Below are 27,591 nucleotides of genomic sequence, written 5' to 3' on the forward strand. Positions count from 1 at the left end.
AAATAAAAATAAAGGTAAAATCACTGTCAGCAAGATACAACTGAAAATCAACAATGTATTTTTAAAATGTAACCTGAACTCTTCTAAGAATCTACTGTAGAAAAATCATTCACCTTCAAAAATATCTTCCTAATATACTTTTTTCCTTTATGTGATGTCCACATAGGTTTCCATAAAGTTTAAGTTTTGGGATTTACAATGAAAATATTATCGAAAAACATATGCCTATGTTTAAGAACTCCAGTTCAATTCCAAGCATATTTTAGGTTAAGACCTATAAAAACTTTAGTTTATTGCAAATGTATTTATATTTAGAGTAAGTTGCCTTAGTAAAAATATAAAAAATTCCTGGGCAGCCCAGGTGGCTCAGCGGTTTGGTGCCTGTCTTCGGCCCAGGGTGTAATCCTGGGGACCTGGGATCAAGTCCCACCTCGGGCTCCCTGCATGAAGCCTGCTTCTCCCTCTGCCTGTGTCTCTGCCTCTCTCTTTCTCAAGAATAAATAAATAAAACCTTAAAAAAAAAATCTCACTGAAACTCCTAACATTACCACAGTTCTATAGACAACTCTTGTCTAGAATAAATAGGACTTTTCATTTTTATACAAATTACTGGAAACAATACTTGAATTCACATTAAATGTTTCTCCTATTCAGATGGGGAAGGGTTCAGAGTGAGAAACAAAATCTGTGTGGTAAATTTTACTTAAACACTAGGGACAGCAGAAAACGGACCATTATGGAGGAGCCTGAGTGGCTCAGTTGGTTAAGCTCTTGATTTCAGCTCAGTTCATGCCTTCAGAGATGTCATGAGATTGAGCCCGAGCTCTGTGATGAGCATGGAGCCTTCTTGAGATACTCTGTCCCTCTCCCTCTGTCCCCGCTACTCCCTGCTTGTGAGCACTCTCCCTTTAAAAAAAAAAAAAAAAAAAAAAAAAAAATTGGAACATTTAAAGGCATAATATACAAATAATCTTATCCTTTATAGAAACAGGGAATTCTAGAAAAAGTGAATCAAGAACAGGTGAAAAATGTAAACATGATCTACATATTACATTATAGAACACCAGTATTCCTTTTCAGTGTGATAGTATAGTGGTTATGTAGGAAAATATTCTTTATACAGAGAAAGATAATGTATGGGCACAACACATCAAGGTAGAAAGTATATAGGTATTTAATATTCGTGCTATTCTTTCAACTTTTGTTTTAAAATTCTCATAATACAAATTTCAAAGAGGAGGAAGGTGCCTGGCTGGTTCAGTCAACTCTTTTGATCTTGGTGCCATGAAGTCCAGTCCCACATTGGGCATGGAACCTACTTTAAAAAAATAAATAGGGTAGCCCCGGTGGCTCAGCAGTTTAGCGCCACCTTCAGCCCAGGGGGTGATCCTGGGGACCCAGGATTGAGTCCCACATCAGGCTCCCTGCATGGAGCCTGCTTCTCCCTCTGCCTGTGTCTCTGCCTCTGTCTCTGTTTCTCATGAAAAGATAAATAAAATCTTAAAATATATATATATAGGGATCCCTGGGTGGCACAGCGGTTTGGAGCCTGCCTTTGGCCCAGGGCGCAATCCTCAAGACCCAGGATCAAATCCCACATCGGGCTCCTGGTGCATGGAGCCTGCTTCTCCCTCTGCCTGTGTCTCTGCCTCTCTCTCTGTAAGTCTATCATAAGTAAATAAAATTTAAAAAAAAAATAAAGAAAATTAAAATATATATATATATACACATAAATGGCTTACCTAAAAGAACAGGAATTCAGTAGAAGAGCTTAAAGTACAAAATCCTAGGTCACAAAGTTTCAAATTCTGTACCATTTCTATTCTTCCACACTACCCTTTTTAATCTGCAAATTTCTTGCAATTCAAGAAACTACCAATTCTTCAAACATCTTTTCTGCACTAACAAAAACTGATGCCATTGTTGCAGTAACAGATGAGAGGTAATTCTGCTGCTGCAATTGAGATCCATGGCAAATAACCACCCCAGCTATTAAAGGATTGTATCAGGCACCTAAATATAAATAAGTTTTGACTTGGAATGTCTGTCCTTTAAATGTAAATCTTACTATTCTAGGAACTCAGGAAATTCAAATTTACAATCAAACATCCTGGTTCTAGGAAAATACCACTTCCATGGTTTAAGCAATCTTTAATTGCTAACAGAAAAATGGTTTTCTTTAAAGTGTTAGCTTTCTAATCTGTACCTCAAGCAGCAAAAAAACTAAATACTTAAAATATACAGCATTTGCAAACACAGTAACTTTTTTTTAAAGCCAAAGACCTCAAGGTTGTTAAAAAACATATACATTCTTATTTGAAATAACTTGCCATTTGGCCAACTAACAAATCACTCAAGATAATTTTCTGTGGCTTACAATGGTTCTCATAAAAATATAAAACTAGTTAAGGTTCTATAAACCTAATGAGCTGAAGAGCAATTGTGATCTTCCTAAGTGATTTATGACTGAATTTAAAGGTATTACTGATAAATGATAAAGTGTATGATTTGCAAAACTTGCTATCATCACAAACCATTGAAATCTTGTAAATCATCTAACTACACTAACCACTAAGCTGTTTAATTTTTATAAAGATTTTATTTATTCATTCATGAGAGACACACAGAGAGAGAGGCAGACACAGGCAGAAGGAGAAGCAGGCTCCAGGCAGGGAGCACAACAAAGGCCTGGATCCCGGGTCTCCAGGGTCAGGCCCTGGGCTGAAGGCGGCGCTAAAGCGCTGAGCCACCCAGGCTGCCCCCACTAAGCTGTTTAAATGAAAAAATCTGAAGGGGTGTCTGGGTGACTCAGTTAAGGATCTGCCTTCAGCTCAGGTCAATATCCCAGGGTTCTGAGCCTGTTTCTCCCTCTGCCCACTTGTTCTCTCTCTCACACAAATAATAAATAAAATCTTCAAAAAAATTTTTACTTAAAAAGAAAAAATGTAGATGCAAGAAAAGCTAATACTTTCCGATAGTTTTCATATATAAATAAGCTCAAAGTTTGAGTTATGAATAGAATACATATTTACACTCAAACATACCAAAAAATTATTAATTTATCAGAAGAAAAACATCAATGATTCCTGACAAAATTAACAATTTCAAAATGAAGTGGGTGGTTGCTGAGTTAGAAATTCGATTTTTACAATCATAAAGCATCTCCCCATTATTTTATTAATTACAAAAGGAGAAATAGTAACTACACATTGAGAAAATGGTCATCATGGACATTACCAATAAGGTGTAAATGATGTATCTCTGGATGAAATAGTGAGGACACAAAATCACTTGCAGCTTCTCAGTTAAAATGTATAGCACTTGAGTCTAATGAGGCAATACCAAACCTAACACTGAAACAGTTCAACCTCAGAAGAGACGAAAGAGGAATGACATATAGACGCTAATTTTATTAGAAAATTGCTATAAAGGGCATGACTAGAACAATAAAAGAACATGGACTATAGATTAAAATTTTATTAATGTGAAGTTTCCTAAGTGTTTATGAGAAGATGTGTTATTAGATGTTGGAGGGCGCCTGGATGGCTTGGTGAGTTGAGCATCTGCCTTTGGCTCAGGTCACGATTCCAGGGTCCTGGGATGGAGTCTCAACATCAGCCTCCCTGCTTCATGGGGATGGGGAGCCTGCTTCTCACTCTCTTACTGCCTGCCACTCCCCCTGCTTATGCTGTCTCAAATAAAATCTTAAAAAAAAAAAAAAACACTGAAACAGGGCACCTGGGTGGCTCAGTGAGTTAATCATCGACAAATCAGACTCGATTTCAGCTCAGGTCATGATTTTATGGGCCTGAGATTGAGCCCCACGTCTAGCCTATGATGAGCCCCACGTTTGGCCTATGATGGGCCCCGCGTGGAGCCTGGCCTGCTTGAGATTCTCTCTCTTCCTCTGCCCACCCTGCCTCCAAAAAAGAAAAAAAAAAGAAAAAGAAAAGAAAATACACCAAAGTATTAAAGGCTGTAATGTATATGCAACCCAATCTCCTCCTATGGTTCAGGGAAAAACAGAACTGACAAAGCATATGTCAGATGTTAAAAGCTGGCGAATCAAGACAAAACATACAAAAGAGTTCCTTGCACTGTTCTTGCAACTCTACTGTAGGTTTAAAATATCTTCAAAAAACTTTAAAAAGCAAAAATGTCGGTTTGTAACCGATAAAAGCAAAGCTCTTACTGTTCAACCCATAACAAAGTAGATTTAAACCATGTAATTCCTCAGTAACTGCCATACAATTTAAATCTTCCACTCCCAATAAATCGTGATGTTTTACCCATTTTCTCATCTAGTAACATAACCTAATTAAGAGAACCACAAAACCAAGAATTCACTTATTAAACAAGTTAGACAAATTCATTTAAAAAAACAGTAGAGAATTAATTAAATGTACAGACCGTGCAGGAAACATTCTTCTTGGCAATCTTTCCCCAAATACTTTTAAGCTCTCTCCTACAATACAGTCTACACTTTCATGAGATACTTCCTTAAAATAATGAGGCGGACATTTAAGTTTTATGAAATTTAGATATTATTCCAGTTCTTCTATAAATATCACTGATGCCACAAGTCTTAATTAGAAGATGGAAAGAGCCAACTCTCCTAAGGTCAGATAGGGACTAGAAATAATAAAATTACCATTTTTTAAAAGTCCTATTTGATTTAAAAGCTACCAAAAGTCACTAAGAGGAAAAAAAGTTTTAAGTAAGAAAATATTCATTAAAAATGCCTGGAAAACAATGCACTCCTGTCATGAAAAATTCAGAAACCTGACTACATAAATAGCTAGAAATGACCAGTTCTTTGTTAGAACATTCCATTTCCCATCCCCCAAAAGAATTAGTACTTATAAAGACTCAAGTACTAATTAACTGAATGGATGTTGGCTAATAATCTGAAAATATGAAGATATGGTGGTATTCATGTTTAAAGACTCTCTCAAGGATTAAGGTTTAAAAAAAAAAGCTGCAGTAATTTTAAGCCATACTCAAGCTTACATAGTCCTCCCTAAACACATGGGACTCTTAGACTTTGTCACTTAAATGATCAATATTATTAAGAAAACAAGTTTACAGAGCTAGAAAGTTGGGTTTCAAATCCAGGAATAAAGTCAGCAACTAAAAAACTGTCAAAGTTCAATAACGCAACCACAACCCTGATTTCAGAACTAACACTGTCAGGAATACTACACCAAGCACACAATAGATGCTTCTACAATTACTTCTAGACTGATTCTGTATCAAGTGATTTATCACAGTGTAGTCAAAAGAGCAAGCCAGACTAATCACTCTATAGTCCAAATACAGGTTTGTGAGATATGACATATGCTCACAGAAATGAGATTGAATTATTGAGTTTTTAAGCCTCGATTCCCAAAACCAGTTGCTAGAAATAGCTAATAGTACATTTCTGTGTGCTCATCCTGTGGAGATCAAGTCAGCAATGGTATACTAATTGCAAGCTTACAGGTTTTAAAAGCTTCCCAGGTACTCCTGTAACACTGTAGATTGTAATCCTTGATTCTAAGGGGTAGTATCTTGATTTATTTCATTCACATAGGAGTTAACTAAACTAATTCATCTTATCTTCCAGCTCTGAATTTTGGGTTTTAAATTAATGTCCTCTTCTGGTTTAAATATACAATGCCTGTATAGTCAGTTTAATAAAAAAAAAAAAAAATTGAGAAAATCAAAATCAATCTGGTAAACACTCCCATTTTTCTTAAAATTCAACATGAAAAATACAGAAAATGTCACCATAACAGACCTTTTCCTTTTTCATTATGTGAGGTGATAGAGGTTAAACATCGTGGGTGTTGTTTTACAATATACATATGTATTGAATCATTACGTTGTACACCTGAACTTATGCAATGGTACATGTCAGTTATATCTCCACACAACTAGAAGAGAAATAAGACTACTTCCCATATAGAAATAAGTAAAGACTTACAATAATGTATCGGTATATGCTAGAACTAAAATTTTGCATTAAAAAAGGCCATAACTGAACATGTTCTATCACATAAATAAAACTATTAGAAAGCTTAAAAAGAGCTATGGGACTATCTATTGGCCTTATTACATTCCAAAGTATTATTCCAAATTATACTTCAAACCTGTCTTTGACATTAGATTTTTGTTTTTAGAACTATCACTTAATATTACCAAATTGAAAATTTTTCCTTGGGTGAGTGGGTGGGGTTTGGGGACATGGGTGGGTCTCCTGGCATACAAAATGGCAAACTTACCCCAGGTTATGCTTCCCTGAGACTTAGAAAAGCCGTTTTGTTTCTCAACAAGTTGTATTCAAACCAAATATTCACAATTTTGTTGAAATTTCTGTGGATTCTGAATATGTGGGGGAAAAAATTTATACAGACTTCAATTTATTACACCTTTATATTAACCATTTTCTGTTCCAAAGTTGCTAAGAGAACTGTTTATATAAATTATAGTCTAAAAAGTAAATTATTTACAAGCAGATAAATGCATTCCTGTCCACATTTTAAAATACAGCTTTTAATAGACATCAGCAGTATATTTTAGACATCTTCATTTCTTGGAAGTGCCTCGAACCAGACTCATTCAAAATGAACAGCTGTTTGCAAGTTGGTAGTACACACCAAACAAAAGCAATGAACCCATTAGAAAATATTTGAGCCTTTAAGAGGTCTTATTGCTTTCTTTTTAAGATAAAGTCAATTGCCACCTGGTTCCCTTATGCTTAAGTTAGAACCAAAACCGCAAAGCACCCTCAAAAGGCTTTTTCTGTTAGGATTAGTTGTATTTCTAATTATGAAAGTTTTACTCCATAATATTAAGAAGGGCTTGTGTGTTTATTCATGGATGCCATGCTGCAGCATAACTTTAATACCTCTTAGAATAGGGGAAGTGGGTCATATACCAAAATAGTCCCCTAAGAGCTTGTTGATTACAATGCCCCACAATTTAAAAACAAAAAACACTATTAGGTATTATATAGTAAGTATTGTTATTCCACAAATGCCCAAGAAACTTAAGCTAGAGCATTTTTCATAGGGAACCTTTCAACTGCATGCTCAAATAGCCCTTTTTGTTCCATAACAAATTTTAGATGTGTACTTATTAAAATCTGGTTAGCAATGCCTTTTCTACCTTTTCAGAATATACCATAAATCTTATTACACATAGTAAAGTAGAATATAAAGAATTTGGGTTAAAAATTGGGAGTCTTTTGCAGAGGGGAAAAGATGAGCATTGCTTTTTCAGTATGTTTATCAGTGTTTGCAAAGATTATAAATATACAAGCTATTAGATTGATCAGTACAAGGTTTGCTAGAAAATACACCACTGCATTTCACATAAAATACTAAATTATCTGGAAGACAAAGAATAGAAAATAAGATTCTAAAAAAAAAAAAAGGTTATCTAAATTAACCATGTCATTTTGCAAAATAGTTTTATTATATAATGCCTGAGTGAAAAGGCCTCAAAGGAGAAAAATGTATAGATCAAGTTAGTATTAGTGACAAAACCTAACCACCTATGCTACAATAATGGAAAGGAATATGTGGACAGGATATTTCAATAAAAATTGAAATAGAAGTTTGCTAGTTTTAATAGTAAACACATAAATATTTCCTTTGTTTTAAAAATAGTATGTAATCATTCAAAGCACTTTTGGATATTTGATCACTCAGTTCTGTGTTTGTAAATCATTCCTGTGTTCTTTTACACCCCTACACTACATGTATACAAGCATTTAAGAAACTACAGTTAAAGATCATGTTGTGTTTTAGAGTACAATCTGAATAATCACACAGACATGGACCAACATTTATTACAAACAGGAAAAGAGCAGATCTATAAGAAAAGAGTACAGATTTTTTTAAAAAAGATTGCAAGCTGAAGTATAGGAAAGAAATTATAATCTGAATGCAATAATTTTATCTGCATTTAAAAAATCACATTGCTCAGTATATACAAAGCATTATAACAACAGTAGTTTGAACTGCTACTAAGAGGAATTAAAACAGTATTAACAGTGGAGAAGTTTATTTCAATTTAGGTCACTCATGTTCCATCCTGAGTTCACTTCCATTTTCCAAGAAGAAAGGTATTTTTTAAGAGTCATTTTTCCCAAGTAGAAAGGTTATTTTGAAAAACTGAAATGTATACTTTACAACTCATTTTTATAAGGATTCATGTTTTTAAATTTTTTAAAATAAAAAGCAATCAATTCTCTACACACTTTTATTAAAGAATTACAGCTTTCACAGATAGCAAGATACATTGTTGCTATTATCAGCAGCATTACCTTCATGATTTTCTCCTTCAGCTACCCATAAAAAAATCGTTCTTTCATGGGAAAATTTATGAATTTGGCCCAATTCAAAACAAATTCCTTCTAACAGTAAGATATTGTAGCTTATGTGCTGTCACACTGATTATCTAGCTACATGAAAAGCTACAGAAACCACAAGGGGAAAAAAGAACATAAAAAAGAGTATGGCAAAACTATAAAAATGTTCTCAATTTTGTGATAGTTAGCAACCCTTCTGACCACGCTAAAAAGTGGTTCTTTAAAAATTAGCATTGAGGCTCTGACTGGGTATTCCACTTAACTCTGATGTATCTATATAATTAACATATGCAACACTAAAGTAATCTGACCTAGTTCTGAACTAGTTTAATAAAGTTTAATAAAGCTATTCTTTTAATTTTACACAAGTAACTAGGTTCTGCAAATGCCACTAATAGGCTGAGATACTGACAAATATAAAAATATTAGACTAGTATCATTATCTTCTCTAATAAAAATTTTATTATGCTCATTTGCAATTGATGTTGATGTTTCAAGTTTGAAGGCAAAATAAAAAAAACCCCACAAAAAACCCCACCTTTTGCTACTTTGTTCTTAAGAAGGATTTACAAATTTCTCTGGGGAAGCAAAATTATCTGTTATTAATGATGTATGTATTTTCACTTGAAAAGAACTAAATGTATTTGGACTCATACGCATTGGTTTAGGTGACCATAAACAAATGAAACATATTTTCCCACCATGAAGTACTGAGTTACAACAAATGTATTAAAAAAAACTTTATTTTCTTGAGAGTGCATACAAAATGTTATGTAAACACTGTTAGTATTATCTTTCATGTAAAGACATTGTTATTATTACTTCAGTTTTAATGTATTATAAATAGGTTATGTGTCTCCTCCAGAAATATTAAAGGCCACACTGGGTGATATGACCAAAGAAAACTTTAGCCTTGTACAGGCTAAACAAAGTAGAAAATGTGAAAATAAAAAAAATAAAGAGCAAATCAAGAAAGAGAAAAACACAGTTCAGGATATGCATTTCTGAATCAGCAATTTAACATTTTAATTCCTAAACCAAAAATGTCAATTTTACAAAACACACATATAATAATTCTTTACCATTTCTTCTCAAAAGATGTTTTATACATACATTCATATTTGTGTGTGCATGAGAAAGAATTGCAAATATTATGAATTAAATATATCAGGCAACTGGCTAATAGCTCTGAAGTATTAAATGAGCCTGTTATTTAGACAATTTTCAGCCCCTTGAAATAACATCTAGTCTTAGAAATCTTTTTTAGAATGCAGTTGGTATTTTTAGCTAGGAAATGGAAGAAACAGACTTATTGTGTTCACACTCACAGAATGGAGTATCTAAAAGCCAATTTCAGTTTAACTTAAGCTTAATAAAATGCATGAATAAATACCCGAATATGAGAAATTTCTAAAACTAAAGCACTACTTCATTATACAAAAACTATTATGTATTAATTATGTTCATTTCTGATGAGTTTGCATATAAGCTAATGTGTTTTTGCAAAATCAAACTGGAATGCAGAACAAGTACAGGTGATCCAGGTTCCTTGCTTTAATGAGTATTACAAAGCAGCACTGGGTTCAGCATACTTCAGACAGGCCTACTCACTCACCTGGTGAATTCCACGCCAGTCTACTCTGATGATTAAATATATTAAGAAAGAAATGGTCCCAAAGGATAACTGATGAAACCCTAAGGATATGGTCTTGGGTCAAAAGCACAACCAAACTCCATGTAAGGTACAGTCTCTCACACATACACACATACATACCACATACACAACCACACAAAAGATTTAACACACACACACAATGTTCCTGCTATTATCCAGTAATTCCCACCTACCCCCAAAGTAATATACTGTAAACTCTAGCACAAATATAGTTAAGTACACTGTAGCCTCAATTTAAACTGGCTGTTAGTTGGGTCCATTATGAGGAACACATCACAGGTGACACTGTGTTGTGCTGAAGTCTGTTTAGTACTACTAATGACTAAAGCCCTCTGAAGAGGTCTAAAACAGACCTATATATTATCGAATTCCAGTCATTATGGATAATGTTATGATGAGGCTGCAGTGTATTTATGTTGAGAATTTATATTACAAAATTAACATTCAAAATAAGAATACTTCATAGTATAAGTTTAAAAGAAATGGATAGAATTTTCACTGTAATGTGGATATTATTCCCACCTCATCCCTTCCATTAATTCATAACCTGAAAGATGATTACCTGGTGCCACTGGTATCAACACATTAATGCTTTATTATCATCTTGACTGCTAGTTCCAGTTGTCAAAAATGAACGTTTCCCTTTTTTCTAATCATAACAAGAATGAGGCCCTTACTCTTTAAAATAAACATGCTTAACTTAAAATTTCAAGTTAGAAAGCAAGAAAAAAAAATATCAAAGTATCATTGGGTAAATTATGATTACACAGATTTGAATCACATTAGCTTATTCCTGAATAATGTAAACTTTATCCTATTAAAAAACCTTATCTTTAAATTATCAAAATGCTTACATTTATTGACAAACCATGCATTTTCACAAAATTAAAACTTGAAATAATTTTTTATCTAACATGTTTCATTCCACCACTCAATATACCCTATGAAACTAACATTTCTGTATTTTCTTATAATACCATATTAGTTTGTAAGTAGGAATAAAAAGAAAATGAGTTCTAAATAAATGACACAGGAGGCAATAAATTGACACATGACAAGTAAATAAAAGGCTAAAGCACTCCAATACCATTGAAACTGTTTTAATGTTGTTGCAACTCCAAAATGCAACAATCATCAGCTTGTAAAGACCCAAATTTCAAAAATTCATTTTAATTACTCCTTCAAACCTATATTACAAAATAAAGGCAAGAGACATTTAAATCCTCCTTGTCCTGGTTGTGCTATCTAATGTTCCTAACTTGTTTTCTATCACTCTAGTGTATGCTGCAATTCCCATCAGATGCTATATAAGAAAAAATAAAATAAAATATTAACCTCTGCTTCAATGTATAGTTTCCAGAATCTGCCAGAACTGGGGAACTGGGCAACAAGGCGTTCATAAGTCTTCCGTGCTTTGTCTATAGGTTGATTCTAAAATTGAAAACCAATAAACAGCATTTACAATGTTAGGATTATGAAATATTATTTACTGCAGAACCAAGTAGTGTGATTGGACCCATAGAGAAGGAAATGTAATCCTATATCACTAAACCTGTGCCTCTCGAATGAGAATGCTCCAAGCGTCAAGGTCATATGGATTCTCTTCTAATTTCTTTTCGGCTTTCTTCACCTTCTCTGGGACATACTCAGCTGCCTGTAGGAAAGAAAAATAAGGAACTGATGTTACGGTTTTAAAAGTTTCATGCCTAATTTAATCCAAGCACAAGTTATCAGTCCCCAGTACAAAGCATAAAAATGTACTCTTACAAAAGAGGCCTGCACTTTCTACAATCTATGTATATGTTATCATTTAAGTCACTTGCATAAAAACAGAATTTAGTGATCACATACTTTTAAAAGCCATTATTAAACAAACCCACTTTTTATATTAAATATTATAGAGCAGCCATTCTCAAACTCTGTGGTCTCAGGACCTCTTTTATATTCTTAAAAATTACTGAGTATGCCAAAGAGCTTTTGCTTAAGCAATTATTTCAGTATTTACTATATTACAAATTAAAACTGACAAAAATGTTATTTTTCATGTACAATAAAAATAAATTTACACGTTAACATAACTTTTATAAGAAATAAATTTACAAATTCAGTGAGAAGAATATCCTTATTTTGTATATTTGCCAATCTGCTTAGTGTCTGGTTTTCAAAAAATGTAGCTGGATTTTTGTATCTGCTTCTGTATTCAATCTGCTGTGATATCACATCATGTAAAAATTCCACTGTACTCTGAGAGATTAAGAATGAAAGGGTAAAAAAAGTATCTTAAATTTATTATGAAACAGTATGAACTCACAGATCCTCTGAAAGTCTTAGGGAACCTCCCGGGTCCCTGGACCAATTTTGAGAAACACTGCTATAGAGCATTCATCCTGAGCCACAAAAGAAAAAGCATGAAATGATATGTAAAGTTTTTTTTGATGTAAAAGTTTTAAAAATATGAATCACAAATTGTATATATAGTATCATTAAAACTAATACAAATTTACAGTAAGAGATTTCTAAGACTGTACTAAAATGTTTAGTGGTCATGTGTGGGTGATAGTTTTATTTTTATTAAAGATACAATCTTAAAAAAAGTGATGCCTAAAATAGCTAGCACCTGAGGCAAAAATACAAGTACTACTTCTCAAATCATTGTTCAGAATACCACTGTGTGCCACAAAAAGAAAGCAATGTTCAAAGAAGTCAGATAAAAGTGTTTCGTCTTTTTACAGGACTTCTTAAAATCTATAATCTGACAATACACAATATTCAAGAGGAGATAAGAGAAGGAAACACTGCCCCTAACAGCTCCCCCCCCCCCCCCCCAGTGGCAATTAACATCTCACAGAAAAATGTCAAAAATCCAACTGGGAAAAATATTTTAGACATAGGTTTAGGAAAACAAATATACCCGGGAGAAATCTATTCTTCTTTGGAATAAATTGTTATCTACCACAGGTAAAAGTATGTTTTGTAATTTTGTACGAAACTTTTCTAAAACACAAGCTCTAAAATCTAAGAGCTCTACAAGTAGGTTAGCTCAAGAAACTAAAACTAGGGAAATTTATTAAAGGAGGATTGCTGGCCCCAACCATATATTAAAACCCAAAATGACATGGCAAAATGGTTTGATAATGGTTCATAAATCAATGGTTCATGATGGTTCAGAAAGAGAATGATCTACGGAAAATGAACAAAGGAAGGTGTTATTTCAAATCAGAATGGTGGCTTATTCGACGTATGGTGTTAGAATAACTGCAGTCAACTTTACTAAGATAAAATTGAATTCCTATTTTACCCTTTCTAGCAAAGTAAATTTCGGATAAAGGCCTAAAACAAACAAAAAAGATCTAGAGGGAAATACATTGAAATGGATCTTTGCATAGAAAATTGTCAGAAACCTCTGAAAAAAATACACTTAATTCAGTTTTAATTGTGCATGAGAAAGTATTATAATCAAAATCAGAAGACAAACCTAAAAAATATCCAACATATTTGGCAGAGTACTAAATTTATTAATGTACAGTCAATAAAAGACCAGAAACTCAAAAAGAAAATGGGCTAAGTATTGGAGTTCATAGAAAAGGAAGTTAACAATGACCTTTATATATTCAAAGGAAATACAAATGTAAACCATAAAACAGAGATCCAAAGTGGTTTTTTTTTTTTTTTTAAGATTTTATTTATTCATGAGAGACACAGAGAGAGAGGCAGAGACACAGGCAGAGGAAGAAGCAGGCTCCATGCAGGGAGCCAGATGTGGGACTCCATCCCGGGACCCCAGGACCATGCCCTGAGTCAAAAGCAGGCGCCAAACCGCTGAGCCACCCAGGGATCCCCTCAAACTGTTTCATAACCAACACTGCACTAGCGAGGGTAAATAAAAATATTCTCACATTGTTATGGGGGCAAGTAGTAATTTGATCAAAATTTAATATGAATGTCTGATTGTAAATTCCACTTCTGGCAACTTCTCCTACTGCATACATGCACAGAGATGTGCACTGAAGAACAGTATTTAAATAATGACACCATGGGCGCCCAGGTGGCTCAGTGGTTTAGCACCGCCTTTGGCCCAGGGCCTGATCCTGGAATCCTGAAATGGAGTCCCACATCTGGCTCCCTGCATGGAGCCTGCTTCGCTCTGCCTGTGTCTCTGTCTCTCTCTGTCTCTCATGAGAAATAAATAAAATCTTTAAAAATAAATAAGTAATGACACCTAAAAACTAAATAAAGGAATTTTTAGTCACTTAAAAAAAAAACCAGCAGGGCAAGTCTATAGATAGCAACATGGAACTATCTCCATAATTTTGGGCGTAAAAAAAATTGTACATGAGCTGGGGGAGACAGAGAGAGACTCCCAGAAACACACACTTACTTTATAATATAAACTCTTCTACTGTTTGAATTTTTACTATTCACCTGAGAAAATATTTGCTCGGTGCCTAATATGTGCCACACATTGCTGACGGGACACTTGGGATACAACAAAATAAAGACTTCTCCTTTCAAAGAGTTTACTTCTTGAAAAAACAATTTTTTGAATGAAACTAGGATCTTATAAGATACCAACTATGAAATCTTAATGATAAGAAATGATATAGGAACTTCAAATCAGGAACTAAAAAACAGCTAACCTATACCTGAATTGCTTTAATCAATGCTAACTAGTGTTGTGTTTCAAAGCAGTCGGATGGGAGGTCTATTCACTCAAGAGCCAATTGCTGAGTATTAGCCTACCACATCAGATAACAGATACCATAATCTAAAAGAACAGAGAAGACTCAAAAGATAGCATCTAATATTCAACCACAAAATCACAGCAACAAGTATAAATAAATGTCTCCTTGCTACATAAAATAAGGCATTCCTTTAGTGATTCTCAACCCTGACAGCACTTTAGAATCACCTGGGAGAAAAGAGATTTAAAAAAGATGCTCAAGCCCCAAGTCATAGATCAATTAAATCAGAACCTCTAGTAACAGACCTGAATCATCACCACTTTTATTTTTTTTAATCATTATTTGCTTTAAAAACTCCCCAGATGGTTCTAATGTCAGCCTTAGTCAAAAACTTTAGCTCTCCAAGGGTTTCCTAACCCTTTTTGGTGCCCCACCAAGTCTACTAAAGCCTATGGGCTCTTTCTCAGAATAATGTTTTTATTTACCCTTCATTTTTTTTTTTTAAAGTAAGTTCTACGTCATATGTAGAGCCTGAACTCACAACCCCGAGATCAAGAGATCACATGCTCTATTGACTGGGCCAGCCTGGAACCCCTCTCAGAATAATGTTCTTTTTTTTTTTTTTTCAGAATAATGTTCTTAAATACATTACAAACTATGTATTGTACACAATATACACAAACTATGAGATAGTGTACAAAATACACAAACTATGAGAGACTTCAAAGGAAACCAATTATATTGAAATGTAATCACTAAAATATTTTTAAACAAAGTTTTACACAATAATACATAACACATTAAATAACAGGATCTAGTAATGAGTCTAATGATAAGGACAATATTTGTAGTAATATTTATAACCAGTTACAGTTGTTGCTAATGCTGCTAGTGTGGTTTCTTGCCTACATTCATAATAGAAGGAAAAGCTCAATTTTAGAGATTAGTAAAAAAAAAAAAAAAAAAAAAAACCACACACACACAATTTATTTTCCCCATCCAACTTCATAGAACCCCTAAAATTCTAACCAGACACCACAGGGATGGGGTTACAATGCACCTAAGAACCCATGCAAAGGATGGAGAACAGATGTAAAAAAAACAAAAACAAAAACCCAGCTATTGAGCATCTCCTAGATCAGGCATTAATCACTCCTTGTTAAGTAATAACTCCATTTCATAATAAGAAATATAATTAAATTATATGAATCTTCTCAATGTCCAGTTAGAAATCTGACAGAACCACGGCTCAGCTCTTTTCAGAATCTGTTATACCCCTACATATTTTCCTCTTGTCAAGGATGTAAGTTCGTAAAACAATCTACATAGATAATTCTCAATCGAGTGCATTAATTAACAAGGAAACTAACCAGAATGGCCAAGAATACACTCTGGTAGTTATTGGCCACATTTAACTCCTACAATAAAAAGTCATTCATCATGATGAACCAGGCGGGTAGCCAACAGCATACTTCTGTTCTCTTGCCTGGGCATATTTCTATAGGGCAAAGGAAATTTGAACAGTTTACTAGTATTCCACAAGACACTGGACCTCCATAAGGAATGGCACTGTATTACTATTTCCTAAATTTATTCCAGATCAGAGGAATAGGTTACTTTAAGAAAATTTAGGACAAGTTTCCAGTGCTCATTTGAAATGGAATGAGGTCGAAACTGTGCTTAGTATCGCAAAAGAACAACTATCCTATGGTTATAAATCCCCAAAACTTATTACAAGAAGAAATTATATCAAAAATCCAGCTTTTGCCTTTGGAATAAACTTTAATCCCATTATCATTCTTTTTAAGATTTTATTTGGGAGAAAGAGACAGAAAAAGGGGTGCAGAGGGAGAGAGAGAAGCAGACTCCCCACTGAGCAGGAAGCCTGATGCTGTGGACCTGAACATCATGACCTGACCAAAGGCAGAGGCCTCCCCATTACCATTCTTTAGGGAATTTTTTAAAAAATACTTTATTTTTTATTAAAAAAATAATTTTTATTTTTATTTATTTATTTTATATTCATGAGAGACACAGAGAAAGAGAGAGAGGCAGAGACACAGGCAGAAGGAGAAGCAGGATCCATGCAGGGAGCCCGATGTAGGACTCTGAGATCACGCCCTGAGGCAAAGGCAGAGGCTCAACCGCTGAGCCACCCAGGGGTCCCTCTTTAGGGAATCCTAATGGGAGTAGGATGGACCCCAAATCAAATGAGCAGAACAAAAGCTGGACTAGTTCCCAAGCCATGTACATTACCAATGATATTAGTAGGACTTTGGGAATGTCTTTGATTTACACAATTGTAAAAACCAGAAAAATAACACAACTGTACAGCATATACAGAGATACATACCAACATTCACTATTTCAAATGGGTGCAAAACCCAGAAAAACTAAACTACACGATGTATTTTTTGTATAGGGACAAAATGTTACTCAGGAATTATCTCTAGCATCTGTTCTATAAATTGTTTTTCTAGTAGTAGGGTATTGCTAACATATTTAATTTCTCTGAATAATAACAAGTGTACAACTAACTAAAAGTATGAAAGAAGGGTAAATTCATTACACATTGACCTTTTTAAATTTTCTTTTTTAAAATGCCTTTAAAAGACCATATACAAATCACTCATCTCAAGTATACAATTCACAATAAATTTTTAAAAAACATGTAATCACCCAACAAGAACCATACTAATAGTCATCACCATTTCCCAATCCCCTACCCCCGAGGAACCACCAAAACTTTCAGTCTCCAGGGTGTGCAGGTATTTAATGTCAGTTGTATCACACAATATGTGCTGTTTCTGGCTTTTACTTTGCATGTTTCCAAGGTTCAAGTTTCATCATGTTTCGGTACTTTTCTCTTCAATGCCAAATAATATTCCATTGTATGGATAGATAATCCCACATTTTGTTTATCCACTGATGGATATTTGGATTGTTTCCAGTTTCTCAGTGGAGATCATTTTGTGTTTTCATACATGTATACACCTCAGGTAAACTGCTAGGTCACAAGGGAATTCTATTTTTAACATTTTGAAGAACTGTCAGACTGTTTTCTAAAGTGACTGAACCATTTTATATTCCGACCAACAGTGTTTTAGGAGGGTTCCAATTTCTCCACATCCTTGCTAACACTTGTGTTTTGATGATTATACCCATCCTAGTAGGTGTAGAGTGGAACTCCTTGTGGTCTTGATCTACATTTCTCTGATCACTAATCAAGTTCAGCGTTTTTTGATGCTCTTATTAGCCATTTGCCTTGGAGAAATGTTTATTCAGATTCTTTGCCCTTTTTTAATTGGGTTATCTTTTTATTGTTGAATTGCAAGAGTCTTTTGTATTATAGATACATCTATTAAGTCCCTTATTAAATATCAGATTTACAAGTTTTCCCCCATTAGGTGGGTTTCTTCCACTTACCATGTTAAAACTTTGTTTTTATGAAGGTAACCCAGAGAAACAGGAGTTTGACAAGGGCCTCACAGGCACTATGTACTATTTCAACGATTCTCAAACTTTTTGTAAAAAATTACTCTGCATTCTCAAAAACTGAACAAAAGAAAAATTTTTAGAAATGTGGGCTATACCTATCAATATTATCACATAATAGAAATTAAAATAGAAAGTTGAGTTCATTTTAAGATAAACTGATCTTATTTAAAAATATTTTCCAAAAAAAAATAATAATAATAATAATTGAAAACCATAGCAGTTTTCTTTTTTGTGATTCTTTAATATCCGGGTGAATAGGAGACATTATCTGCTTCAGCTTTCAATCTATTGCAATATATTGTTTTGGATGAAGTATGATTATGTAACTATGAAGTATATGACAATGTATGTAGTTGAGAAAGGGAAAAACACTTTTAATAGTCTTTTCATATAACTGTGGATGGCTCATATAGCCTCTGAAAAACTCTAAGTTAAGCTTTACTGAAACTGCAAACCAGTTTCTATATGTCAGCCTAACTAATATTAAGGGGCTGATTAACAGGAGGTGGGAGGGGGGAAATGACAAACATGATTAATGGCTGAATAAAATAAAATAATCTAATTTCTTCTTCCCATTCCCACTAGGGAAGTACAACTTTCACAGAAAAAAAGTAGTTCTCCAAATAGCTGCTTTCATGGTAAATGAGGAGGGTGTTACGCTACAGTCATCTCAAAGTTAAATTAAAATAAAGGTCAGTGAAAATTTAAGCCAAGTGATGAACACGAAAAGTATAGGGGAAAAGATGTTAAGTTAAAGGATTTAATCCTGCATAAATAGTTTTTGACCATGACCAACAGAAGTAGAGGATCTGTCTCAAATATGGTTTTGTAATGACTATCTACCACTATTAAGGGTAATGACTGATTAAATACAGCAGAGGAAGGAAAACCATAAAATCCTATCAAAAGCCTAACCATCCTCAAATAATCTACGGTTTTTCTCCACTTATTTTATCAAGAATATATTCAAAAACAACTTTTAAGGTTCAGGTATCTTCAACTCTTACATGGTTTGCAAGCTTCATTTACATAAAAATCACGTATGGTACTTGTTTCAAATGAAGATCTCAGTCTCAGAGTCTGACATTAAGTTGTACACACACATACTTGTATAAATCACCTCAGTGATTATGATTCAATAGACCATGGACTCCATTTGGAGAAACACTACTTAATCGAACTGTTCTGTAAATGTATTTTTCAAAATGAAAAATAAAGTGGCAACAGACCTAAGTCATTCCATTTTTTTCCCTAAAACATTTTTTTTTTAAGATTTTGTTTATTTATTTATGAGAGACAGAGAGAGGCAGACATAGGCAGAGAGAGAAGCAGGCTCCATGCAGGGAGTTCAATGTGGGACTCGATCCTGGTACTCCAGGACCACACCCTGGGCTGAAGGCAGGCACTAAACCGCTGAGCCACCCAGGTTTCCCTCGCTAAAACATTAATAAAGCTGCATAAACTATACTATCTATGTGAAGTCTTAAGTCTCCCTTGGTAGATAACCTTTATTCAAAATTAAAAATAGACTAGAGTAGCACTTTGCAAGATTATCTGCAAGTAGTAACTGAGACCATTCATATGCCTAGAGAATAAACCCTTTAGTTTATGTGACAGGTGACATTAGGACTGAATGCCAGCTTAGTTCTGTATTCCTTTATAGTGCAAAAGAACTCTACCAGATTTTTTTTTTGTAAATGAATCTGAGTATGTATCCTGCATATAATCTCTTCAACCCTTCTAGAAACTAAAAAATCTATTAAACATGTAAACAATCAAAACTTAAGAAAAAACAGGTTAAAGATTGTTGGTCCAGGGATCCCTGGGTGGCGCAGCGGTTTGGCGCCTGCCTTTGGCCCAGGGCGCGATCCTGTAGACCCAGGATCGAATCCCACATCGGGCTCCCAGTGCATGGAGCCTGCTTCTCCCTCTGCCTATGTCTCTGCCTCTCTCTCTCTCTCTCTCTCTCTCTCTCTGTGACTATCATAATTAAAAAAAAAAAAAAAAAAAAAACAACTTTATAAAAAAAATAAAAAAAAAAGATTGTTGGTCCAAATAATGGTACTTATCATATTTGCTTATTAAATGTTTATTCATTCGCTAGGAAACAAATAGATGCAAACTACAAATAAAGACCGGAGTCTTTTAGAATTCAAAAAAAATGTGGCTTTAGACCAAAAGTAGCCAACGTATTAATTCACTAGATAAACTAAGTAAAACACTGGAAAAAACATCAATTTGGACACAGTGTTGTCCTCCTTAGCTTTATTCGTTCGGTATTTATGGATTATGAATTATCCATTAATCTAAAAATTTGCTAACTTAAATCCTTTTTTCATCAATTCTCACAGCATTACCAACTATTCAGTAAAACAAAAAAACTCAAATTCACACCTAGGTCTGGCCTAAACAGAAAAGATTTAGAGATAATGGCAGAAAAGCTTAAAGCTATGAACTGTTTTTGGCAATTATCCACTTAATAGGTACAAACATCCCCCTTTTTTAAAAGATTTATTCATTTATTTATTTATTTATTTGTGTGTGTGTGTGTGTGTGTGTGTGTGTGTGTGTGTGTGGTGGGTGAGAGAGAGAGAGAGAGAGAGAGAGGCAGAAACACAGGAGGAAAAAAAAAAAAAAAAGAAACACAGGAGGAGGGAGAAGCAGGCTCCATGCCGGGAGCCCAACACGGGACTCATCCCAGAACTCCAGGATCATGCCCTGGGCCAAAGGCAGGTGCCAAACAGCAGAGCCACCCAGGGATCCCCAATAGGTACAAACATCTTAACATGTATTTTGCAATTCTGGAAAGTCTACATGGGATGTAAACTGTATTCTCTGAAACTCCTATATTATCACTAAAGGAATGCAATCTCTCTTAACACAGCACCTTTCTATTGTACTTCTAAAGAAAATCAATACTCATATAAATACAGATCAATCTCTCTTAGGAACAGTTATTGCCAACTAGTGTATTCTACATGGTCGAAAAAATAACGATAAAAATGAACTCAATTTTGGCTGCCCCAAATTGTTACACCAAGTATCACAACAGGAGGAGAAAAAGTAGGAAAGAATATTACAAAAAAATTGTTAAAAACAGAAAAAATAACTGGGCCCAAAGAACACATCGTCTAATACTTGGTCCTTCCCCTCCCCAAAATCCATATTGGCTTTAAAATTTTTTTGGCACTACCATTACCTTTTAACTGCTAGTAAGCACTAATGGTTACCCAACAAAATCCTAAATCAAGTTTCAGGTTTCAACACCATATGTGTTTCATCTTTCATTCATCTTTCATCTTAAGAAGTACATAGCAGAGAACATTTTTCATTATTTTCCATAACGTCCCAAACTTATTTTTGACCAAAGACAATGATGATTTATGGCTGCAAGTTCCTCTCTTTAAGAACTACGGGTAATTAAGCTTCTTCAAGTCATGCAAATTTTCCAAAGTGAGGATCATTTTGTTTGTATTATAGGCCTTCCTAATCCTAGGGGAAGTTATATTGTTTTATTAATGAGTGCAGAGGGATGCCTAGGTGGCTCAGCGGTTGAGCATCTGCCTTCCGCTCAGGGCATGATCCCGGGATCTGGGATCGAATCCCATTATCAGGCTCCTTGTGGGGAGCCTGCTTCTCCCTCTGCCTACGTCTCTGCCTCTCTCTCTGTGCCTCTCATAAATAAATAAAATCCTTTAAAAAAAGTGCAGAAACAGAATTTTAGGGATTTAAAGGTTCCTAAGAACAGGCCTGGCTGAACACATTTTTCTCTCTCTTCATATCTAATAAAGCTTTAGAAACCCTCCACTCTTACGCCCAGAATATTTTATTTTGTCCTCCAAAATTAAATTCTATGGGAATTTGTAATGTATGGCATAGAGCCTAAATGCAAAATTCATCCATTCATTTACTGTACATCTTTAAATGTCAAAACAGAATTTCCAAGATTCCTAGATGCAAGGAAAACAGCAGTCCCTTCAATTCAGGTCTAAACCCTAGTGAAGCAACTCCCAAAGAGCTAAATGCTGTAGGGGTACTGCACAAGGTAAAATGGAGCTTAAAAAGAATGAGATCAAAAGTTGAACCAGCAGTAAAACACAAATGACAAAAATATAGCCATAATTCCACACAGGAACTAAATGTGTTTTCATTAGGGAAGTGAAGGGGAACTTACAAGCACAGTTTTGTCACCACTGAACTGGCAAAAACAGTAATCAAGAATACCCTTGAAAACTGGCAAGGTAATTTAAATAGCTCTCTATTGAAAATGGAACTTCCTCACAAAAGCTTAAAACGGCAGGGGGGGGGGGGCGGGGGCCCACAACAATAAACCTTAGCTAGTGATCCTACTTGTTCAAAATCATTTCCCCCTTCTAGAAGGCACAAATCTAAATTTCAATACCAAGAAAGTAATAGCCATATATATATTTTAATGACAAATTTAAGATATAACCAGGTTTATTCAACAAACTTTGAGCTTCAACTGCTAAAAGGCTAAAAGAAATCCACACTTCCTATCTTGCCAGATTCTTTGTCCATCACATCCTTTGGTATCTTTCCAAAGCGAATGCACCACCATTCAGAGTGGCTTTGGTTTCTTTGTTTGCTTTTACTATTCTTTAGTATTATTTAGTCTTTTTCTTGTCTATCATTTCAGCTCATTTTAGGTACCCTGTTCCTCTAAATATTCAATGACTAAAAGGTTACTGAGGGATCCACCATCAACCCACAGAATACTAACTGCAAAAGGAAAAATAATCCTTCATGATGAAGAAACCTAGCAGTCATCACCCCACCCCAAGGCAAACTAGTGGATTCATTTTTTTAACCATGTCACTCTTGAAGGTGTAATCTAATTACTATTGAAGGTGTATCTATTACTATCAGTTAAAGTTGAATAAACCAATATCTGGGATTTGCTGGGAAATAATGAGGATGGGGAGAGCAAGTGAAAAGTATGGGGAAAAAACAAGGTCAGCTATCAGTTAAAGCTCTATGATAAGAACATCATACATTAAAAAGAAAAAAAAAAAAGAACATCATACATTAAAAAAAAAGATCATACATTATACTATTTCTTCGTTTTTTACATGTTTGAAATCATTACAAAATTAAAGAAAAGATTATATGATAATGACACTGTTGATAATCAGACATCAAAAACTGTCTTTTAGGTTGATGGAGGAAAGATACAGGAGACACCATAAAAGTTAAGACAAGTTAAGCATCCAAAAGAAAAATAACCATCGCTTACTTGCTTACTTTTTAAACACTAGATACAGAGAAACCCATGAATCCACAGTGATCTCCTTTTAAAAGAGAAAGGAAAATGGGGCACCTGGGTGGCTCAGTTAAGCATCTGACTCTTGGTTTCTGCTCAGGTCACGATCTCAGGGTCCTGAGATTCACTTCCAACTCTGCTGGAGTCAGCTTGAGATTCTTTCCTCCTCCCTTTGCTCCCCCCACCCCGCCCACTTGCATGGGCTCTCTAAATTTAAAAAAATCTTTAAAAAAAATAGGGGGGTTAAGGGGGTGCCTGGTGGCTCCGTCAGTTAATAATGGTCTGCCTTTCACTCAGGTCATGATTTCAGAATCCTAGATCAAGCCTCATGTCAACCTTCCCTGCTTAGCAGAGTCTGCTTCTCCCTCTCCTCCCTGCTTGTGCTCTCTCTCAAATAAATAAAATGTTTGAAAATAAATAATTTTTTAAAAGGAGAAAGGAGGGATCCCTGGGTGGCTCAGCGGTTTAGCGCCGCCTTCCGCTCAGGGGGTGATCCTGAAGTCCCTGCAAGGAGCCTTTTCCCCCCCTCTGCCTGTGTCTCTGCCTCTCTCCCTCTCTGTGTCTCTCATGAATAAATAAAATCTTTACAAAAAGAATATTTGAAAAAAAAATGGAGAAAGGAAAAAAAATTCTTTACAGAAAAACATGAGCGAGTCAGTAAAAACAGAATAGAATTTTTAACATCACCATTTGCCACCTCCAAAGTAATAACTGATTCAACTGACACATAACTAGTTTAAAAAAGCTATTGAGGAATACAAAGTCAATCCACAGATTACTAACTGCAGAGAAAATAATCCTTCACAATGAAGAAACCCAGCAATCATCTCCCTACCCAAATAATCGAACTTAACCATCATTAATAGTGGAACAACCTAGCATGAAGTGCCTTTCCATGTAACATCATACCATTCCACCCAAAAATATTGAACTCAAATATTATCAAAGCTCTCAGTTTAGACCTAACCAACCACAAAGTTTTCAGGAAATAACAAAAGATGGAGGGACGAGTTAAATGATACCACATACACAAAAATCAAATCAACTCAGAAAATGAGAAGTTTTATTAGAAAATTGTCTTGGGATTCTGCAAACAAGTCCCTGGGAAAAGGGGGGAAGGAGAACTATTCAAGAGACAAAACTAATGAGGCATGTAAACCCAGATTAGATTCTGATAAGAGAAAAGAAAAAGAGAAAAACCCTATGAATCATATTCTTGGGACAACTGGGGAAATGTGAACAGGAACCAAGCTTTAGAAAATGATAGGTTAAACTATTAATTTTTTTAGGTGAGAAAATGGTATGGTTATATAACTGCATCAATGTCCTTAAATAAAAGAATGATGAAATATTAAGGGCCTGAAATATGTCTCGACTTACTTTCAAATAAATCTGCATGCAGAGATAAAACAAGTTTGGAAAAACAGTTAACAGTTATTGATTATAGGTTAAGAACTGTATTGCAGGCATTCATTTCACTTTTAACTTTTCTCTACATACTAAGTTTCCTTTGCACGGTAAAACTTTTTTTTTTTTTCATGTAAATTTTCACCACCATCCCCTTCCATTCAAAACACGAGAGTTCTGAAATATTCAAAGTCATGACATTTCATTTCAGTGTCCTTATAATTTCAGAAAAATTTTGGAACAAAAAGTTCTGGAAACTTTCAATGAAACCTTAGGACGTTACTCCTCAAGTTTCAAGTGACAAAATAGGACTTCATCTCAGAAAAACCATAGGTATACATACATAAGCAGATGTGATATAATGATTTTGAGACTGGAGATTTTGCTTTCCTGGGCATCTAGACACCATGTAAAATGTTAACAAGGTTTCGGTCAACGAGCAAACACAAAATTCAATTTAGCAAGCTCTCCCGACGTGACATTTACAGTCTCCAGACTACTCAAGAGGAACTGCAACTTTGGCCTCTGTCAACCTCCAAGAACAGCCTCTACCTTCTAAGCTGGGGACTTAAAAAACAAAAACCTAAGTGTAGTTCGTTACCGTGGCAACAGGGAATTTCAGGAAATTGAGACTCTGCAGGCTAGCGGGCCTCCATTTTAAAAAACTATTTACCTAAACATTCCAGGACTTAAATCGAAAAGCAAACTGACTGACATCTTTCATGAAGTATCAGTTTCCTCCTTCAAATTAAGAGGCAAAAATACTACTCTACAAAATTCTGAATAAAGAGCCAAACACCCTCAATCGTTTCGCTAAGTACCTGAATTTTAAAAATGCTTGTAGATCATTTACGTCCAGTACTAAAGGAGACGTTTTTATTTGAAGGGGCCAAAAAAAAAAAAAAAAAAAAAAAGACCTCTCGTTTTCCGATTTATCAAATGCTGCAACATTTGGATCGCTTGAAAAACGAAAATGAAAATGCGGACAGGGGGAGGAAAAAAAAAAAAAAAGGTATCAGGAGAAAGCTACACAATCCCCAAATCTCAGCATTAACCACGGCTTTTTTTTTTTTCCTACACTGCTTCCGGCTTCATTCGCTCTGGCGAAGAGACCATTTCTCCAGACGAGTTTCACCTCACATTATTTCGCAAAACTGGTCACCTCTCTGGGGGCATATCGGAAGGGGGGGGGGCAGAGGAAACACCGTCAAGTTTTTTTCGAAAACGGAGGCCACACGTTCAAGGTAATCGATCCTCAACCACCCTGATGCCAAAACAAAAATGGTTATTAAAGGAAGGAATCCCCCAGGAGTAGTCCCATAAACCTCAACAGGACGAAGCAGCTTCCTATTGTCTAAAGCAAGTGTTCGCGTTAACGCCTCAGAGAAGCCAAAACAAGAATTTCACGTCTCCGTCAGCTCTCGCTCCCCCGTTCCCACCATTTCCGCTGAACCCCGTCCTCCGGGTTCCTCAGACCCCAATTCCCTCCTCAGGCGAACATGGCTGGAGCACCCGGACCGACACAGACGTGGAGAGAAGAGGTCGCCACGAGGCCCCACCACTCTCTTTCCTCACCTGCTCCGGGGCTCCGTCTCCTGACATGGCCTCAGCTGATTAGAAAGGGAGAGCTGGCCCGCGATGCGAAGCTAGAAAGGAAATATTAAACTAAAAACCACCCCAAACCAGTAAAGTTACCCCCGGCCCGGCGGAGCCAGACAGCCAACGCGAATCGCCACCGCCCACTCAGATATGAATTAAAATGGCTGCGCCCCTGCCGGACGAGGAGAGGGGTGTGGCTTCGGCATTAACTTCCGGGGCGATGGGCGGAGCTAAGATCCCGACGCGCCGGTTTGCTCGGCCGCGCGGATGCGGGGAGGAACGCCGAGGTGGGCGCAGCGCCTGCGCTGACGTCACGACGCCGGGCTCCGGGCGCTGTTGCTGAGCTGGCTGCAACCGGCTGGGAGGCGGGAAACTGTTTACCCTGCAGGCTCGCGCGCCTTTTGGAATTTAATTACCACGCTGTGGAACCTGGGTTTTTTCACTGTTGAAGCCTGACTGCCAATCAGTGTAGTTCAGGCCAACTGGCCATCTTAGGGAGCGATGCTAAGTTTAGAAGCCTTCTCTATTTTGTTTGTTTTTGTTTTTGTTTTTGCCTTCTATATTTTGAACGTAAGGGACATATCGAGGTTTTCCTACCATCTGAACTAATGCTTTCTGTGCTTGTTAGGGATGCTCTCATCCATCTTATACGGTCACTATCTCCTATTTTGTCCAAAGTTCTGTTTTTTTATGGATTCATTCATATTTATTTCAAAGTTTCAAGCACAGTTTATTATAAGAAACTTCACTACTCGATATGTATATTTGCACACATGCAAATATGCAAACGTATGTGCAATTGTCTAAAGTTTTGACGTCTGTAAGGCCCCGGGAATTAAGCTCAGCATCTTACGGTGGTGATTCCTCGTATGCAAAGTGGAGATAATAGCGCTCAGGCCCCACAGCCAGACTCCCGTTCCTTCAAACCCAGGCTTCCTCTCTCATTGGATTGGTAACCTTGGGCAACTTGTGCCTCAGTTTCCTTGCCTATAGATACGAGTAACAACAGTAGTATCTGCAATTTAAATAAGGTGGACCCGTGAAAGTGCTCAGAGCCGCTCTGGCGTAGCCCAAGATTAGGGGAGAACAGGTC

The 27,591-nt window shown here is 35.7% G+C and overlaps 1 protein-coding gene across 2 annotated transcripts in view; it reads right to left on the reverse strand.

The window, feature by feature from the left end:
- CSTF3 (cleavage stimulation factor subunit 3) overlaps positions 1-26,705 on the reverse strand; it is a 70,115-nt gene extending 43,410 nt beyond the window's left edge. The window contains exons 1-3 of one of the 2 annotated variants that reach the window (XM_026012768.2): positions 26,475-26,705; positions 11,584-11,685; positions 11,367-11,462 (exon numbers count right to left, since the gene is read on the reverse strand). In XM_026012768.2, coding sequence (XP_025868553.1) covers positions 11,367-11,462; positions 11,584-11,685; positions 26,475-26,501 — 225 coding nt within the window. In that variant the 5' untranslated portion in view covers positions 26,502-26,705. The remainder of the gene's footprint in view (positions 1-11,366; positions 11,463-11,583; positions 11,686-26,474) is intronic. The other variant, XM_072759076.1, reaches the window with a different exon arrangement.
- Between the last annotated feature and the right edge of the window lie 886 nt (positions 26,706-27,591).

The sequence above is a fragment of the Vulpes vulpes genome, chromosome 5 (genome assembly GCF_048418805.1).
Source record: "Vulpes vulpes isolate BD-2025 chromosome 5, VulVul3, whole genome shotgun sequence".
In the NCBI taxonomy this organism is placed as follows: Eukaryota; Metazoa; Chordata; class Mammalia; order Carnivora; family Canidae; genus Vulpes; species Vulpes vulpes.